The following is a 20,482-nucleotide window of genomic DNA, read 5'->3' as shown; positions in this document are numbered from 1 at the left end:
ACTGTACCTCATGGTGTTTCACTAATAAAAAAAATAAAAAATTTAAAAAATAAATAAAGTGTTAGTGCTCTCTTGACACATTTTCAAGAGAATATTAGCAGGTAAAAATAAACAAGTAGGACTCGGGTGGGAGGGAGAGAGACAGACAGACAGACAGACAGAGACAGAGAGAGACAGAGAAGAAAGTTGCCTGCCATAGAGGCAGGCTGAGCTGGGAAAGGTGGGGGTAATACAGGGGGAACTAGGGACATTGGTGGTGGGATACGTACACTGCTGGAGGGATGAGTGTTGGAACACTGTATGACTGAAGCCTAATAACGAACAATTTTGTAAGGGTGTATCTCAAGTGATTCAATTAAAAAAATCTTTTTGAAAAAAGAAAAGAAACAAATAGAAAATAAATACACATGGGAAAATTCACAAAGCTAATTGTTTCATTCAAAAGTCTTATTTTTTTATTTTGGTTTTGGGTTTTTGACTAGGTATACCCAAGGCTATCTATATATAATCTGCAAATAAGATGGGTAATACTAGACCATTTTTCCTAGTTACTATGAGGGAACTAAACATACCAGTACAGAGGAAGGTACGAGCCTCTGAGGCAAGTTCTGCCCATTATTTGTAATAATCAAATCTCCTACTCATAATGAGGCGCGTGCACATAAGATAAGTTAATGCTGAGACTCTCTAGTAACTACACCCATGCATAAGCATCCACTGAGAGATGGTCACCACCATGATTCAGCTTGGTGCTATCCACAGAATGCCTTGCTGGGGAGGTGTTCTGCTACCATCAGATCTGAGAATGACTGATAAAAATTTGGCAATCATTTTAATTTTAGACCAGTTGGTTTCTCAAAAACTCCTCTTTGTAAACGGGGTTATTTAATTAGTACATTCTATCCATGGCAATCTAAAAAGTTGTTAATTTTGAAATCCTGGTTATAACTCCACCTACTAAACAACATATATTTAATACTCTAATTATTCTGGTGGGCTGGAGCGATAGCACAGTGGGTAGGGTGTTTGGCTTGCATGCAGCCAATCCAGGTTCGATTCCTCCATCCCTCTCGGAGAGCCCGGCAAGCTACCTAGAGTATCCCGCCAGCATGGCAGAGCCTGGCAAGCTCCCCATGGTGTATTCAATATGCCAAAAACGGTAACAATAAGTCTCACAATGGAGACATTACTGGTGCCCGCTCAAGCAAATCGATGAACAACGCGAGGACAGTGCTACAGTGCTACAATTATTCTGGTCAATTTTTTTTAATTACAGAAAAATTTTCTTTGGAGAATTACCCAAAAAGAGATCATCTGAGGGTATCAGAAAACCATAAAGAAGAGAAACTAAAATAGTTTGGGTGGTAAAAAGGAACCTACCGTTTTCAATCTTGCTTTTCGGATGTGGTCCACTGAACGCTAAAAATTTTCCTGGAACAATCCAGTTGAAGTCACCATTCTCAACTCGCTGGAAGAACAGTTATAAGAAAAGAGAAGAAACTGTGTTTATAAGTTTCATAGAATGCAAAACAAAAAAAAAAAACAGAAATAAAACTGCTTTTCACTCTATTAGTACTGAACTAAATGGACATTTAAGAAGTCAAATAACAGGGGCGGGAGCGATAGCACAGCGGGTAGGGCATTTGCTTTGCACGCGCTTGACCCAGGTTCATATTCCCAGCATCCCATATAGTCCCCTGAGCACCTCAGGAGGAATTCCTGAATGCAGAGCCAGGAGTAACATCTGTGCATTGCCGGGCGTGACCCAAAAAGCGAAAAACAAAAAAATTAAGAAGTCAGACAACACAGCTTAAAATAAAAAGACATCTAATTCTCAAAAATGATACCAAGGAATTCAATTTGCTACCAAAACATTTTCATCTACACTCTATGAAGTTTAGAAAACTTGGGGCTGGAGATATAGTACAATGGGTAGGGTTTTCGCCATGCATGCAGCCTTCCTGGGTTCATTTCCCAGCATCTCAGTGGTGGTCCACTGAGCACCACCAGGAATAATTTCTGAGTGTATGGGGGTATGGTGACACCAGCAGGTCAAGCTGTACCTGTGAGGCAAGTTCATCAGCAGCCTGATGGCGCCTTCAGACTTCCAGATACCCCAAAATAGCTGCTGTGTCTCTGGTCAGACTCCAAAAACTTGGGGCAAAGTTTACCAAGAAAATAAATGGCCAAAAGTTAGGCATGTGGGAGCCACATCCACAAACCACCTCGGGCTCAGCTATGTAATTGGAGGCATGGCCTCTCTGGTCTCTGATCAAACTGCTTAACGGCCATGATCCCAGAGACTCAGAACAAATCTTGAAACCCAACAGCTTTTGGAAGAAATGCGTCCGGTCCCTGCAGTAGGTTACCAGTACTGGGCCAACCCAGATGGGAATAGGTTTCATGCCTTGGTGTGCTCCCCCTGGCGGCCTAGTGGCCGCCATCCTTCAGAGGCCACTGGACAGTCAGGTTTGAGCCCGTAGTGAAGAGACACACAAGGCCTCATGGGATGGGGGTGAAGCCGGCCCTTTCCTCCCCACCCCAACGAGACCCCGAGTCGCCACACACGAACGTCCTCTCTGGCTCCTGATCAAGCTGCTTAATGGCCATGATCCCAGAGACTCAGAAACAAATCTCGAAACCCAGCGGCTTTTTGGCAGAAATGCGTCTGGATCCCACGATAGGTTACTGTCACAGGGCTACCCAAGAGGGGAAAGAGTGCTGTCCCTCCTCCTGATCCCCCTAAGCAGCTCGGTGGCTGCCATCCTCCAGAGGCCATTGGATAGTCAGGTTTGGGACCTCAGTGACAAAACATGCAGGGCCTAACAGGATGGGGGTGGAGCTGGCCCTTTCCTACCCATCCCAACGAGACCCCGAGTTGCCGCCCATCAACGGCCTTTCTGGCTCCTGATCAAGCTACTTAACGGCCATGAACCAAGAAACTCAGGAACAAATCTCGTAACCCAGCAGGTTCTGGCAGAAATCCCTCCAGATTTAAGTGTTAAAATTTCAGAATTTCAAAACCGCACAGTCACTACTGCAGCCACGCAACATCATATGTTATTCTTAACCAGCAATAGAAAACAAATTGTCTACTGTTGCCTTTTCAGCAGATCTGAGTTCCGGGGTAAAATCCCAAATAACTATGGTGGGTCTGGTGTCAAAATATTGAATGTGATCAAAGTAGAGAGAGAGAGTAATGTGGAAATCATCTACCCCACAGGCAGGGGGAGGGTATGGGATGGAGTACACTGGGGTTTTTGGTGATGGAGAATGGGCACTGGTGAAGGGACGGGTGTTTCATTGTATGACTGAGACTTAAACCCGAAAGCTCTGTAACTGCTCTCACGGTGATTCAATAAATAAAATTATAAAAAAATGTAAGGTGGAGTTCATGCTCAATTTAATCAGTTAATCCATGGCTGAATAAATAGCAGTACTCCTGCATAAAAGAATAAATAAATAAATAAATAATTTCTGAGTGTAAAACCAGAAGTAATCCCGGAGCACAGTCACTGAGGCCCAAAACCAAACGAACAACAACAAAATATAAAATAAAATTAGAAAACTTAAAGTGTAGGTATTTTCTTAAAATGGTTTTGCCTCCCAGCCACTCTACCATGAAATGACAAGCAAAGAAATACTGCTTATCCCCTAAGTGGGAGGAGTCTATGCGGTAGCAGCACCAAACCCAGAAGAGCCTTTGGTACGCAAAGCACGTGCTCCCGACGCCTCTTCTAACCGGAACTGCATGTCAGATCACTCTGAAATGTTGACGGGGGGGGGGGGGGGGGGGGGGGGGGGGGGGGGGGGGGGGGGGGGAATCAGAAAATATTAAGAAACCAATAAAAACAAATCAGGGCACAGACTATGATCCCCAGCATTGGCCTTAGGTCTACCAACTTAAAGACCAGGGAGGGGGTTGCATGTCCTCCTGGTACCCCACCTCAGCCCTATTTCTTCCCTTCCAGGGGTCCCCGGAAACACAGGTTTCACTGACACGTTTGTATCACCTGACAAAAGCCATGCCTTGCCCACTCCAGCCCCCCGCCCCCAGACAGAGGTTCTCGTTCTCATACGTGGGCTTCTCTACACTGCAGATTGTTCCCTGAGCATCCAAGGCAGCATCCCTCACCGGTCAGCCTCTGCCCATGTGGTCTGAGAAATGCCCTGCTGTGCCAGCAGCCTATCCCGGTTCAGGGCCTGCTGCCGCATATGGTCCCCCGAACACGGAGGTGGGAGTAAGCCCAAACCCAAAAGACAAAGAGTCTTCTGTCCACGGGGTGGTGGAGCTCAGTGGCAGGATGAGACAGGCAAAGTCTGCGCCTCACTGAGAGTGCAGGGAAGTGTTTGTGGAATCCCAGCCCTGCCATTAAAGAAGGCAGAGTCTCTAATTATTTAAACTACTCATCATCAAACCGTAGCTGAACGTTCATGTTTAAAAACAGGTTTTTTGGCCAGAAAGATAGTACAGGGATTAGGTGGTCTTGCACAGTCACCCCCAGTCCCATTCCCAGCACCATTTGGTCTCCTGAGCACGATGGAGCAAGTCCAGAGCACAAAGCAGGGAGTACTCCTCCGGTCCTTCTGGATGTGACCCCAAAAGCCACCAAATAGTAAAATAAATAAAAATAAAATAATGTTTCTTTTCAGTTTAAAAAATTACAATAAACCAAAACTTTACCCAACATCCTATAAATGGTCTAAATTGCATTGATATGGTTATAATTAACAAAATAACTCTGTAATAAACTAAATTAAGAGATACTATGAATGGCTTGAGATTTACATGCCAAAGTAAATCTCAAACATACTTACTAATAGGGAAAATTACTCTGGTACATAGCTCTTTATAGTGACTATTTTCTAATTTAAATAACAGAGCCATATTATTACAACCACCCATGTAATTGTAAATTGAGAACAATAATTTAAAATTTCAAAATAAAGGTATTTTCTAATCATCAAGGCTAACCCTAATTATGAAGAGTTAAAGGAAACAGGTTTCTATGTTCACTGTTTCTGTATCCTTGGCCACTGTGTCTAGATAAGCACAGTGTGCTGCCAGTTTAGACTGGGAGGACTCATCTGGTTAAACAGTAACCAGTCATACTTAATCATATGGAGAAAGGCAATGAATTCACTAACATACACTAACATTCACTAACATAAGAAACTAAAATAACCCAAAGAAGGTGCTTGCCAGTCTGCCTACCTAACAAGATGAACATTAGATAATATCGGGCTATATTAAGCAACTTGGATAAGACTGAGGGAATGAAAGAGATTTGGGTCATGGATTATAAAACCTGGGAAAAAATTATAAAGTTACAGATGCAGACTGATGCAATATAAACAAAATCTTACTTTAATAAACTTCCAGAATTATTGTCTGTGTCTTCTTTCATAGTGAGTTAGATACACAGAGATCAGTATTTATTTTAAAATAGAATATTAAAGATGATACAAATTCTTTTTCTAACTAAGCAAACACACAAAGACATTTCAAATAAATCTACATCAAGACAGGAACTTAGGGTTCTTTCTGCTCTCCCATGTTTTATGAACAAACAATGAAACAAGGAAGAGGCAAGAGGAATATTTTTACCCCACCCTTTATCAAAAGAGAGATGCCCACCAAGTACTCTCTAGAAAAAAAATATAAAAAAAAAAAACAAAAAGACATTGGTGGTGGAAATGTACACTGGTGAAGGGTTGGGTGTTAGAACGTACATGACTGAAACCCAATCATGAACAACTTTGTAACTGTATCTCACTGTGATTCAATAAAAAAAAAAAAATTTAAATAAAATAAAATCTGAATTCCTAAAGCTGATTAAACACCTTTGTTCTATAATCCTTCTGTCTACAAAAGATTCAGCAGACATCTCTGGAACAGTTCATTCCCGTGGTACATTTAAAGTGTATCATTTAACTTTAAATTGGGGGTGTGGCAGGCAGAGTCACATACAGCCCATTATCGGGTCTTACTACTGCCTCTGCACTCAAGGATCACTCAGAGGATGATATGGGATGCCAGAGATTAAATGCATGTTGGCTACCTGCAAAACAAGTGCCCTACCTGCTGCACGATCTTTCTGACCCTTTAAGTTCTTACAACTTAATTGAATACATCTGTGGTAGTGGTACTGACCTCTACTGTAAGTCACAGATATATTTTTCGGTTTTTAACAATTAAAAGCATTTGTTCCTTCTATCATTGTAATAAACCAAGGAAAGAGAAAAGACTTGCTTGAGTCTGAAAATTATGGAATTGACCCTCTTAATCCAGAAATATCGTTTTCTTTGGAGGATGGGAGATGAGTGAACACCCAGCAGTGCTCAGGGGCTATTTCTAGCTCTCTGCTCAGTATCGACTCCTGGTGGTCCTCGGGGGACCGTATGTGATGCAAGATATTCAATCTGCATACAATGCACGCACCTGACCTATACTATTTCTCTGGTCCCAGAAATAGTTTTCTAAGACAACATGTATAAACAGTTTTTAACTACAATTCACCATTTATTCAAAGATTTGCTGGACCATTTATTCAAACCTGCCATTACACATAAAATCAAATGCCTTCCTCTGGGCTCTCATAGGGTCTGGAAGCAAGCACGGACTAACCAGGGTCAGCAGTGACCACCACTACGCTCCATCATCCAATCCTTACAGTATCCCGTGCAGCATTCCCATCATCTCCATTTTACCCACGGCTACAGCCTGAACATGTTGTCTGTCCCTCACAATACCGCAAAACACACACTGCTGCTATTTAGAGATGGGGGCCTTTGGGAGGTGATTAGGTCCTTAAAGTGAAACACACACAAGTGGGTTTACTGCCTTAGAAAAAGCAATCCCACTCCCCTATTACCCCTCACCCTGCTTTTGCAGAATTATGAACACCTATGATCCATAAGTGCACCCTCTCTCCCAGCACAAAATCTGCCAACACCTTGATCTTAAATTCCCAGCTCCAGAAGTGTTAGAAATAAATGTTTATGTCTTAAATAGAATGACATTTGGTTCTGTCATAAGAGCCAGAACAAAAATCCCCTCATTCAAGGCATTAAATTTGGTAAGTACTCTAATAGCAGTACGTAAAAGGTATAACAAACAAAAACTTGTAAAAATCAGCATCAGAGAACAGTGGGTGGGCACTTGCCTTACACATGGCCAACATGAGTTTAATCCCCAGTACGTCATATGGTTTCTTGAGCACCACGAGGAGTGACCCCTGAGCATAGAGGTAACCCCTGAGCCCTACCGGGTGTGGACCAACTCCCACTTCCCACCCAGCAAGTGAAACCTGAATTCAAACCCCGGTGCTTGATGCCTCCCGCAAGCACTGAGGCAATCAGGCAGTTCTGCTGTTAGGGGTCCGCAGAGAGAAAGGTCCGCGAAGCTCTGTGCCCAGGGCAGGCATACAGCTGAGAGTCCAATCCTGGTACAGCATCTGTGACGAGGCCATCCTGACTGCCCCACATCCAGGGTCCCTTTGAAGGAGGGGAACAGGGCAGGGAAGAAAGAGGTGGGGCCCTCTTTAGATTTCTCTAGATTTTGGAGGAGGGAGGCGCTGCGGGGGAGAGGGGGGTAGTCATACCCAGTGGTGCTTGGGATTTATTCCTAGCTCTGCATTCAGGGATCAATCAATCCCGGTGGGCTCAGGGGACCATGTAGGATGCTAGAGAATGAACCAGGGTAAGCTGTGTGCAAGGCAAGAGTCTTACTCGCTGTACTATCACTGCACCCCCAATTTCTCTAACTTCTAGGTCAACAAGACAGTGTTGACAGTATGGCTGTACTACATAAAAGCAAATATGCTGTGATGACTGGTACTTTATGAGTATAACACAAAGTAAACATTCATTTGGTTTAAATTAAATTCCCATGTCATTTGGCTTTAAATAATAATCAAGCTCTAGATAATTAATTTGCATCTAAAAGAGGTGGGGTAGAGGGAAGGAGTGTCCCAGAAGGAGGATGATTCAGGCTGCTACTCCCTGCTGGGGTGGAGAGATGGCCTGTGAAAGCATTCCGCAGACAAGGCCAACAACAGCCCAGAACATTGAGTACTTCTGTGGATGCACTGGAGAGGGCAGAGGGCAAGATTCCAGGGCATGCTAACAGGTGACATTCCAGCATTCAGGACTCAAAGATCTGAGGTCATATCAGTGCATATATTGTAACTAAACCTTGCAAAGAGGTGTCACTGCTCAAGAACAGTGTGACTAACCAGAACCCACAGGCCCATGAGAGCTTTTTGTGTGAGCAAAGGAAGAGAAAGGACTTAGAAGGAAAATCATGAATGAAGAGTGGAAGAGAAAAATGCAAGAGAGTGAACCTTAAATATTAGGGAAGATGAGTTTCCAGATATAGAGAGTGGCCATGTAGTAAATCACACGGGGAAAAGACTAGAATGGTTTGTATCTGCAAGGACAGCTTCTAGAATTGCAAAGATTGGGGCCAGACCATAATCAATGAATGGATCAAGTGAGTGAAAAACAGAATCAAAACTGCTCTCTGAAGAGGCCTAGAAGGGGGAAATAAATAACTAAAGAGGACATAAAAATCATGGGAAATGTCTTAGGTCAGGGTAGACCTTAAAGCGTCTCATTGATTTAATCAGTATTATCTTTGCAACAGCTCTAAGTGGTGTGTTGGCAGATGTGGAAACTCTACATCCCTTCACTTTAGCACAGCAGTATCCATAAGGAATTTTGCTTTCTTAAACATGTAAGCTTTGAGTGGTATAAACATCTGGGCATGCTTCAAGGAAATATTTCGAAGAGTCCTTTGAATGGTCAGTTCTCTGTGGGAGGCAAGCATTCACAGCTCCTGAAGGTGGTGTGGATATGCTGATACGCCATCATTCTGATGGTTACTTAACCCCAGTCCAAGGCAGAAATTTACATTTTTCCAGAAACATGATCCATGAACAAAATGGCAGACTAAGCAATACTCAAATTATATCTAGTGTGCTGCATAAATTCAATTTATTATTAGTTTTCAGTTTTAGAGACCACAACTGGCATTGTTCAGGACTTAACTTGGGACTCTGTGCTCAGAGACCATTCCTGCAGTCTCAGGGGATCATACAGGGTTCTGGGGAGCAATGCAAGGTTAGCTCATCCAAAACAAGCACTTTACCCACTGTCTCTCCTGCCCCTGTACTCGATTTACTCAAGCGGGTACCAGTAACGTCTCCATTCATCCCAACCCTGAAATTTTAGTAGCCTATCCTTACTTGTCTTTCCCAATGCTGCCACACTGGAGGCTCTTTCAGGGTCAGGGGAATGAGACCTGTTATTGTTACTGTTTTTGGCACATCGAATACGCCACGGGGAGTTTGCCAGGCTCTGCCTTGTGGGCGGGATACTCTCGGTAGCTTGCCAGGCTCTCCAAGATATATAGATACAGATATAGATATAGATATAGATAGATTTACCTCTATGATCTGTTGCCTACAGTCTGAACCCCATCAAATATGGTGTGGCAATTACAAAAAATGGGTAGGGAGGGTCTTATGATGTGTCCAGGAATATGCTCACTCATATGTGAGGCTCGGCCTGAGCGTGTGGAAAGCAGCCTGGACCATGATGGCGATTGGGTAGTGGAGGTCGGCTGCCGGGGATGGGACTGTATAAATTCTAATTCAAAGCAGAAGTCTGCAGCATCATACCTTTTTTAGGTAGTTTGCAATTATTCCTGCTTACCTGCGCTGATGGAAGGAGAGATGGAAGACCTAACAAACATTATTCATTCGGAAAGTGCATAGGGAAGAGCAGCCTGGGGAGACTATGGCACCTGGATAGTTTAACACTTCACTCATTAGGATGACACAGTCAACCCGGAGACACTCTTCATTCATATAATAACAAGTTGATGCTGGCAGTGCAATTTGTGCTAAACCACATTCAAGCATCAGCCGCCAGTGGTATGCGCCAGCATCAATGTGTTAAACTAAATTACTATTGCATGAAAGCCTTGATCCAAGATTATAACATCAGGAATTTGTGTTGCAAATACTGCTTTGTTTTGTTTTTAAGAAAAAACGAGCACACATTTCTTAGAGCATATAACTTGAGATAAGCATATAACTGGTGATATGGCATATAGCTGGTGATAAGGAAAAAAGAAATTGTCAATAGTCAGTAAAATTTCTTTCCCAGAATGCAAAAATGAGTAAGAAATACTTTCTGGGCTCAAGGACCCAGAGTGTAGGGAAGTGCATAAGCAGAGCAGCACAGCTGCATGAGAAAGTTCCCTAGCGCATACAGAAGGTTCTCCAGAGCACGCAGTTCACAGCCACACACACATACGGCAGGCCAGACAGGATCACAGGCAGAAGAGAGAGAAGGCATGTCCAGAGACCTTACATGAACAAGTGGAGGCACCTGGGAAGTGGCCTGGTTTGGATATGAGGAATAAGAAGAGGACAAGAGGGGCTGGAGCCATAGCACAGAGGGTAGGGCATTTGCCTTGTACATGGCTGACCTGAGTTCAATTCTCAGCATCCCATATGGTCCTCCAAGCACCACCAGGAGTAATTCCTGAGTGCAGAGCCAGGAGTAACAACCCCTGTACATCACCGGGTGTTACTCAAAAAGAACAAAAAAAGAGGACAAGAGAAAGAAGGGGGAAGTACCCATGTCAAAAGGGGCCTTTTGCTCTGTATGAAGGAGCTGGCATTTCCCCCATGAGCTTAGTTGGTATGAAACCCATCAGTAGTCAACTAAAAGCTTGAGAGAGATATAGTAGCATCAATTTGCTCGAGTGGGCACCAGTAACGTCTCCATTGTGAGATTTGTTGTTACTGTTCTTGGCATATCAAATACGCCATGGGGAGCTTGCCAGGCTCTGCAGTGTGGGTGGGATACTCTCAGTAGCTTGCCAGGCTCTCCGAGAGAGACGGAGGAATTGAACCCGGGTCAGCCTACGCACTGTGCTATCGCTCAGACTTAATTTTTCAAGTATACAGTCTGTGAGTAACAAGAAGCTCCTGAGATGTAAGAAAGATTTAGTCCCAGGCATCCAGAATTGATCTATGCTTTCTCAAAAACAGCTCCTTGAACATGTTAGCAACTGTCATATGGCTAGATAACATGCAATCACCTCCTAGAATAATGATACACTCTTCTCGCCTCCCAACGGAACATGCTTTAGATGAAGACAGCTGTCAAGCTGATATGGAAAATTTTGATACTAAGTCAAATTTGTAGCAAGGGTAAACCAAAACAACACTGCAGAATGAGGCCAAGAATACAGGTTCTATCTTAGCAGGTACAAGAAAGAGGCTCTACCCCCACCACACATGAAGAAATAAAATGACAGGCAGGCACATACTGAGCACATAAGAGATACTTAAAAAATGTCTGCTCAGTTACTGAAAGTTAGAAAAGTGAGGTCACGGAGCAAAATTACAGCAAGAAAGACACTTGCCTTGCATACGGTGGACCCAGGTTCCATCCCTGGGATCCCATATGGTCCCCCAAGTCCCATCAAGAGGGATCTCTGAGCTCAGAGCCAGGAGTAGCCCTAAACACAGTCAGACATAGCCCCCAAAACCCCAAATAAACCCCCCAAATGAAAGCATGTAATGTAGCTTTCTGACTTGACGTTTACCGATACAGTATTATCTCTGTATAATAGTTTCCCAGGCAGTAGACGGAATGGAGTTGCCTGGTTAGTACCAGCTGGCCAGAGTTCCCAGGTCAGTCCCCAACAGCTGTGATCAATGATCACTGGGAACTGAGCAAATATCATTTTCATGTGTGCATGATGAGAAAAACCAATGGAAGCCCTAAGCAGCCAACTGCTCTCAGGGAGCAGTAAGCAGCATGTCTGCCATCCACGGCTGCCGGGCCCCATGCTAACCACTCGCCTCAAGGAGCCAAGGAGAAGGAAGCGGCCCACATCTGCCAGACTCAGAAAGCAGGGACTCAAAATCAGTAACAGCCTGATATCTTGGGAAATAGCCTCTTCCTGAAATATATGTTTTTTTTTCTCAAAATAGAAACTGAAAGGGGTGGGATGAATAGTGGCAGATATGACAGTTACAAAATAGCTCAAAGAAAGAAGTTGAAGTCACTTCTCAGTTTTTTAAATAGGCACTACATGAACATTAAGCTCATCTGAATCCCCAACAGGTATTCAAAGTAGCTCCTTGCAATTGCACCAGATCTGGATGAGGTAAGAAGGCCACGGCAATGAGGCCTTGCTTTGTGGGCAAGGACTAGCCAATGTAGTTCTGCTTCTTGGCACTTCTCTCCCTGCTGGCCACCAACCTGGAACAAAGTATGGGCTGAGCCTTTTTCTGTTTTTCTCCAATGCCATCTGCGTAAGACTAATATAGGGATATCATCAAAGCCTATTTAGAAACAATGGAAAGGCCTTGGAGATAACTAAAATATCAAACTGTAGACACAACTTCAAATTCTCTTTCATGAATGTTTAATTGCTTCGGAGTAGCAGCATCAACAACCTGTAAGCAAGCTCTGATGTAGTCAGGCCAGTTCCCCCCAAAAGGAGTGACCCGAAGGCAGACTCTACTTGTCACTCTTGGGGACTTTTAAGCTGAATGCTGCTCTACACTAACAATAACTGCTGTGCTTCTCTGGTACACAGTGGCTGGAGATACAGTACAGAGGATAGGATGTTGGCCTTGTAGGTTTGATCCCTGACATCCTACATGGTCTCCTTAGCACCACTGGGGTAATTCCAGGGTGCAGAGCCAAAAGTTACTAGCCCTGAGCATCACTGAGTGTGGCCCTAAAACAAGAACAAAAATAAGAAAGGGCCTCCCACATAATTACTTCACTGAACCTTCATAATATGGCTTCCAGGACTATATTATTGCTTTATCAGTGAAAATGCACAGTTCCACATGAGCTTGGGAAAGGACCTACGAAATCACATTTCAGAAGAAACTCTTTATTTACCAATAATTAATACAATGGGCCATTTGCAGGTCTCAGAAAAGTCTTACCTCAAGAGTCTTACCTCAAGCCTATGAGATAGGACAGCGTCTACATGAATCTACTATGAACAATTAGATGTCTGGAAAAAAGGGGCTATGATCTCTTCCGCCTATGCTGACTTCATGTGAGAATAAGGGACTGTGGTAGCTCAATGCCATGCCTGTCATTACAGCACGGCACTCTAGAATATGAGGTGATCTGAATTTTTGAAATGAGTTCAGTCAAAACAAAAATGTGCTACAGAGCAAATTCTACATGGGGTTTTGATTTTTTTTTTTTTTTTGCTTTTTGGGTCACACCCAGTGATGCACAGGGGTTACTCCTGGCTCATGCACTCAGGAATTACTTCTGGTGGTGCTCGAGAGACCACATGGGATGCTGGGAATCGAACCTGGGTCAGCTGCATGCAAGGCAAATGCCCTACCCGCTGTGCTATGGCTCCAGCCCCAGGTTTTGAATATTTTGATCATTATTAAAAATATAAACATTCTCACTACCAATTTTTTAATATTGATCACCTGTAAAGATGGCGTTTGGGGACTACTGCATTAAATAAAACACTAAAATTAACTTCATTATTTTTATCTCTTATAGGAATGGCTACTAGACCATTACACACACACACACACACACACACACACACACACACGCAGAGTATGTGTGTATGTTTTCTTATATTCTATTGGATAGTCCTCACCATGAATGGCAGGATGATGAAGATCACCATGATGAAACGAACAGAGGCTTATCTTTAGACTTTATAGAACATGTATATCTGATGTTTGCTGACCGTGTCATTTTTAAGTAACATTCTTAACAGAGACTCCCTTTAATTGCTTACTGAGATGCAGTCTCATTAACTTAAGTTTTTTTCCTGAGTCAGATTGTCACGCATTAAATGCCATTTAGACAAGACGTGCCTTTAAAAAGCTTCATCCTGAACAGCCCTTAATCATCTATGACTTACATTTTCATAATATGCTGTCAATGATAAAATTTTGCTTTGATAACTACAATGTCTTCATTGATATACTAGCTTCACAAGAGCTGACAAAACATAAATGTCGTTCTCAAGCTCACCAAATGTCCAGATCACTAAACTATAGGAAATAGTGAGAAAAGGCAGGGCATGAAAATTAAAACAGACAGTCAAGAAGAGAGTTTTTTATCTATGCATGTGTCTCTTAGTAACACATGGAATGCTGCCACCTGCCAATCACATGGGCATTTGTGATTTGCTATTTTAGAGGCCTTAGGATAGAACGGAGAGATTACTCTCAGAAAAGAAACTTTTCAAATGCTTACCCAAAACTGCCTGCTTCCGTCCCATTATTTGGGGGGTGGTGACAGGGACGGGGTGAAACACCTTCTTACCACAATTCAGGTTTGACCGCGATTTGCAAGAAAGGAATTACACCTTTCAACTTTTTCTCTAGCCTTTTTCCACTAATTCTCAACATCATCATTCACTTTTTTTTTTAGAAAGAGGGAGTAAAACAGCTACTATATATTGGGTGCATGTGTGCACGCACTCTCTCACCCCCACCTCAATCCTTCCTTTCATTGAAATGGCTTTAATATTTTTCTCAATGCTCACCTTCAAGAAGCAGAAATGCACGTGGGGTGGGGGGAGTGAGGGAGGGGTCAAAGGTCTAATTTGGAGGCCACCTTTAGTGAACAATAAAAAATAATCAACACAAAATTAGGTATATGATCCTAAAAGTTGCCTGCACCAGCATTGGGGAGGAGATGGGGCCTCTACTTCATCTGAATTTCACCTTCAATAGAAAATTGCTTTTATCTCATAATCCATACATACATCAGAGAGAGGTGAAATTTGTTTAGCTTAGAGAAAGACACAGTTCTATTGTAAGCACTCTTCTGTTTCTGCATCTTTCCCTCTCCACAATGTATTATAGAAATCATGAAAAGACAAAAAGTATAGTTTGCTTTTTAGGTCACTGCTAGCGATACACAGGGATTATTCCTGTGCTCTGCACTCAGGAATTACTCCTGGTAGTGCTCAGGGAACTATATGGGATGCTGGGAATCGAACCCGGGTTGGCCACGTGCAAGGCAAACGGCCTATCTGCTGTGCTATCGTCCACCCCACAAAAGGTAGTTTGAATTCATTCTGAAATAACTACATAACACTCCGCAGTGTCCAGCCATGAGATTGAGCCAACCCTCCCACTTCGAACTACATAGTTCTTTTGTTTCTAGGCTCCATGAAGTGAGGGCATGGAACTTTCTTTTGACACTACTAAAAATGCCACAATAAAAAGACTTTCATAACTAAAATGACATGAATTCTAGAAAAATTTTATAAATTTCTCTAAATTTATTAAATTTGAGGGGAAAGCCAGTTTGATGGAGCTAAGTCCTTCTATACAAGAATTCACCACACTTTTTTTTTTTTTTTGCTTTTTTCGGGTCACTCTCAGTGATGCTCAGGGGTTATTCCTGGCTCTGCACTCTGGAATTACCCCTCACTGTACTTGGGGGACCATTTGGGATGCCGGGGATCGAGCTCAGGTCGGCCGCAAATGCCCTCCCCACTATGCTATCGCTCCAGCCCCAACACACATATGTTTGTGTTGTATCATGTCCCATCCACAAAGAACCTGCAACCTAATAAGAAAAATAAAGCTTGTGTGTAAATCGAGAAATGGGAAGTGCCATTTGGTAGAGAAGTCCATGTGGGATTTGACACACACAAAAGGGAAGGTGGGGAAACATTTAAGAGATGTGCATCTGGTCCTGCAGAGCACTGAATCACCCCAAAACAAGTATGAAAGATCTGGGGAGTCAGAGCACAGAGGGCACCCGGTAAGGACCCAGAAGAAGAGGCGGGCCAAGGGCGCTGGGCTCATTCATAACTAGGAGGTCAGCCTGGTCTCCGGAGCACAAAGGAAGTGACAGCCAGTTGGGGTCCAGGACCAGGTGAAGAACACTCAATCAAGTAAGCAAATCACAAAGGGAGGAAATAGACCCGGACTCGTCCAAGAGTGGGGCTGGGAGAGTCTGCAGAGAAGACAAGAGATCAGAGGCAGAAAGGAGGGAGGAAGAGCAGAGAGAAGACAATTAAGCCGAGTCCCGGCCCCTGCAAGTCGACGCAGACACGCCCTGATGAGGGACTTGTGCCCAGTTGCATAATCAGGCAGTGAGGCCACAGAGGCTCAAAACAGAAGACCTGGGTTCTGTGACAGGCGAGTTTCTTTTCAGATCTATTGTGCTCAGCATGGCAGGGTATCCCAATGGACACAGTCTGAACTAGAGCACAGAGTGTAAGGGCAGTGAGATTTCATAACTGCTCTGGAGAGCCCCAAGAAATGAGCTCATTTCCAGAGAATGCCAAGTCTCCAGGCCTTTTCCTCTCTCTGCGCAGTAACTGGCTTCCAAACTCTTTCAGTCCTGTTCAGAAAGTACCAATCCTCTAGGGGTCTCCTCAAGTGCAAGCTACCTTGGCCAGCCTTGGTCTCTAAACTGTGTAACTCAGCAGGTAAGACAGTTCCTGAAGCTTTACAATGGAAGCTCGGGGGGAGCAATTCAGTCACCCCTTAGAACTTAGTAAATGCAGTCAGATTTCCAAATGGAATGCAGGGAAGATAATAAAGGCGCAAATCCAGTTTGGCTTTAACACCTAAATTTTAAACTCAACAAATTTTCCTAACAAAATAATGTTTTAGAATTATCTTGAGGCCAGAGTGGTAGCAGACCCAGGAAGGCACTTGCCTTGCACACAGTCAACCCCAGTTCTACCCCTGGCATGGACTGTGGTCCCAGAGGCCTGCCAGGAGTGGTCTCTGAGCACAGAGCCAGGAGCAATTCCTAAGCACCATAATTCCTAAATATCAAAAAAAATTAAAATACATTTTTTTAAAAATATTTTTTCTTATAAACTAAAGGTTCAAGGTCATTGGCAGCAAAGATTTGATAAAAGAACATACATACATATGGCATTTTCTCATGAACATTCTGGAGACTCCTGATTCAAGGATAACATCAGAAATGAAAGATAAAAAGTGACAACTACAGAACAATTCCAGGATAGTTTTATTCAGTGGCCACTCATTTGCAATAATACCTAAGGACTGGGAAGGAGGGTGGGTGGGTGATAATTTAATCAATATGCAATTGTATCTTGAAAAGCTGTAAAATGTACAAACCTCATAGTGTTCATATTCATCCGCATCAAATGTCTCAAAGTCAAAAAATCCATGTTGCAATCCCTAAAAACAGAATATAGATTAGTTTTTAACATAAATTTAAAAAAATTCTAGTTATTCCTGAATTCCTATTCACAAAACAACCCTGACTTATATGAAGGTCTGAAACCTTTGATTTTTGATATGTATTAAAAAATTATCTTCTAACATTTGCTTTAAAAATGTCTAACTAATGGGACTACATGCTTGGAAAAAAGGAATAATGTACCTACAAACTACACCTGAGTTCTAAGTTATATATATGTACAAGTTAGTTTCATATATACACAAATATAATTATGTGTATAAAATGGAACATACTAATAGCAAAGTCATAGTCCAAACCAATTGGAGCTATGCAATTAATTCATACCTAATTGCAATAAAATATATAAGTAATTTACTACTCAGATAAGAAGAAAAATTGAATGATTCTTAGATTTGCTTTTCTTTTACCATTAATGGAATATCTAGCCAAGGAAGCATTCTAAACGAATTTCTGCCTTATTTGTTCCTAAAATGCCTTGAGAATGTTTGTTTTATGGAAGAATTAAAAATGTACTTGATGTTCTTAAAATGTAGACATTGGAACTGACATTTTAAAAAATACCAGAAAAAAAACCCTTCAAGACTTTGCAACTAATGACTTAGAACTTGTAAAAAAAACTATCCTGTTTGTTCAGATAAAATGTTTTCAAAGGTCAGTCTTACTCTATAACCCATAAAGCTGTACAGATTACAATAGTGCGCGAGCACGCACACACACACACACACATTTTAAGTTACATGAACAAGTCATTAAAAACAGAACTATTAAGCCAAGTCCCAGTTTCTAACTTTGAAAACACTTAAAAGTAATGTTTTTCAAAATGAAGAAGCACTTAAAAATAACTGAACTGTAAAAATACATATTCCAAGGACCATTCAAAACAAGTCAGATATTGTAAGGATAGGATTAAGATTTTCAACTTGACTTCTTAGGTGATTCTTATAATTGCCATGTCCTGGCAACACAGTTTAGATAGGCCATTAGAACAGGTATTTACACTAACTGATCTTTAAACAAAGTAACTTGTTTTAAGAAAGAATTAAAATCTATTTGCAATGAAAAGAGAAAACATAAAATAGGCCCTGAACTATGACTTTCCTTCATTTCTCTCACTTAATGTGTATTTATATACAACTAGTGTGCAATAGTTCACATACACACACACACACTACTTGTATGATATTATCAACACAACAAAATCATAAAGATTATGCTTCCACAAAAAAGCAAAAACATGACTATACTCCACATTCTGTTTTCAGAAGACCTATGGTCCTCACTGACATGAAAAAGCCCAAAGGTACAAGAGCTTAGTGCTGGGATAAAGGGATACACATGCTAACATTTCAGTATCTGTATTACAAACCATATTGTTCAAAGGGGAATTAGGGGGCAAGGGAGAGAGAGACAGAGACAGACAGAGACAGAGACAGAGACAGAGATAGAGAGACAGAGAGAGAGAAGCAACTTTTGCCTCCCATAGAGGTAGACAGGTTGGGAGCAGAGAAACTGGGGATACTGGTGGTGGGAAATGTACACTGGTGAAGGGTTTTAGAATACTGTATGACTGAAAACCAATCATGAACAACTTTATAACTGTGTATCTCGTGGTTATTCAGTTAAAAACTTTAAAACCATTAAAAAAAAAAGAAAAAGAAAAAAACCCAAGGGCTTTGGTTGAAGAGGCCAAACCAGTACCCAGCAGGAGCCAAGCCCTGCCTGTTTGGTCGCGGGTACTGCTCCTTCCTCCCCTCATCCCCAGTCTAAACACAGAGACTCAAGCTGGGACCCCAGCTGAGCAGCTCCGGAGCAGTCCCCTGACTTCTCAGAGCTAGACGCAATGCTGAGGCTGTCACTTATTTTAAAAAGCCCCAAATAAGCACCGCATGTGAGAGAGCAGGCAGACGAGCCCTTTGTCTCGGTTGTTTAAAGACGTGTGAAGCCATCTGTCAGATCCTCTAAAATCTCATTACAATTAGGAAAAATAAACCCCAGCATTTGACAAAACAAGTTCCCAGAAGATCTCGTCTGTGAACACAGGCCAACCCATCCTCTCCAGCTAGAGCAATAGCAGTAATTTCTGTATCAAACCACCAGTTTTAACCACGGCAGGATATTTTATGGTGAACTCTACTGAATTGTAAATGTGCTATAAAATAAAGAACATATAAAAAAATAAATATAATTTTTTTTTTTGCTCCTCAAGAATTTAAGTGCTGTCATTATGGATTACATTTTGGATAGTCTCTCCAGAAGAATTCTAACAGGTGTTAACTGAAAGTGTATTTGGGTGAGATTGTTTTCAGGAGGTGACCTGACATATCAAGTTTTAAATAAAAAGAAAAAGATTTCAAAACAAGTTTATAGTACATCAGTTCTTTTTGTTTGTTTGTTTGTTTGTTTTTTGGGTCACATCTGGAGATACTCGGAGATGACTCCTGGAAGTGCTCCATGGACCATATGGGATGCCAGGGATCAAACCTGGTCGGTCATGTATAAGTTAATTTTTAAATGAACTATCAAAGCCAAAAACAAAATAGGTCAGCATATTTATCATGCCAGTTTTCTCAACCCAAAATATCATATGTTAAAATAACATAATATGAGACTAACATCCAAGGACAGTAGAGACAGGGGCCAGGAAAACTGTTCCACAGTTGGAAGCTGGGGAAGAAGGCAGCTGAGATAGAGAAGGGGATCACTAAGTCAATGATGGTTGAAGGGATCGCTCAAGATGGGAGATAAAGAACCAAACATGATGGCCTCTCAGTGTCTGTGTTGCAAACCATAATGCCCAAAAGTAGAGAGAAGGTTAGGGGGAAACTGCTATACAGGCAGGGAAAGGGGTGAGATAGGGGGTGGGGGAGGGGGGATACTGGGAACATTGGTAGTGGAAAATGTACACTGGTGGAGGGATGGGTGTTAATTATATGAACTGAAACTCAAACATGAAAGCTTTGTAACTATATCTCACGGTGATTCAATCAAAATACATGTGTGTATATCATATATATATCATATCATATGTATATATATATGTATCATATCATGGTCACGGTCACGGTCCTCCCGTTGTTCATCGATTTGCTCGAGCGGGCCCAGTAACGTCTCCATCATGAGACTTGTTACTGTGTTTGGCATACCGAATATGTCACGGGTAGCTTGCCAGGCTCTGCAATGAAGTATCATATCATACATATCATGTATCATATGAACCAGGCAGGCTACCGAGAGTATCCTGCCC

At 42.2% G+C, this 20,482-nt stretch overlaps 1 protein-coding gene across 3 annotated transcripts in view; it reads right to left on the bottom strand.

Moving 5' to 3' along the window:
• Positions 1-20,482, bottom strand: part of CDC14A (cell division cycle 14A) — a 191,506-nt gene that overhangs the window by 73,688 nt on the left and 97,336 nt on the right. For all 3 annotated transcript variants that reach the window (XM_056106535.1, XM_056106536.1, XM_056106537.1), the window contains exons 7-8: positions 17,151-17,213; positions 1,381-1,468 (exon numbers count right to left, since the gene is read on the bottom strand). In XM_056106535.1, coding sequence (XP_055962510.1) covers positions 1,381-1,468; positions 17,151-17,213 — 151 coding nt within the window. The remainder of the gene's footprint in view (positions 1-1,380; positions 1,469-17,150; positions 17,214-20,482) is intronic.

This window comes from Sorex fumeus, unplaced genomic scaffold (genome assembly GCF_029834395.1).
Source record: "Sorex fumeus unplaced genomic scaffold, SorFum_2.1 ptg000131l, whole genome shotgun sequence".
In the NCBI taxonomy this organism is placed as follows: domain Eukaryota; kingdom Metazoa; phylum Chordata; class Mammalia; order Eulipotyphla; family Soricidae; genus Sorex; species Sorex fumeus.
Note: the sequence above shows the minus strand (reverse complement) of the source record. Positions and strands in the feature narration are given on the sequence as shown.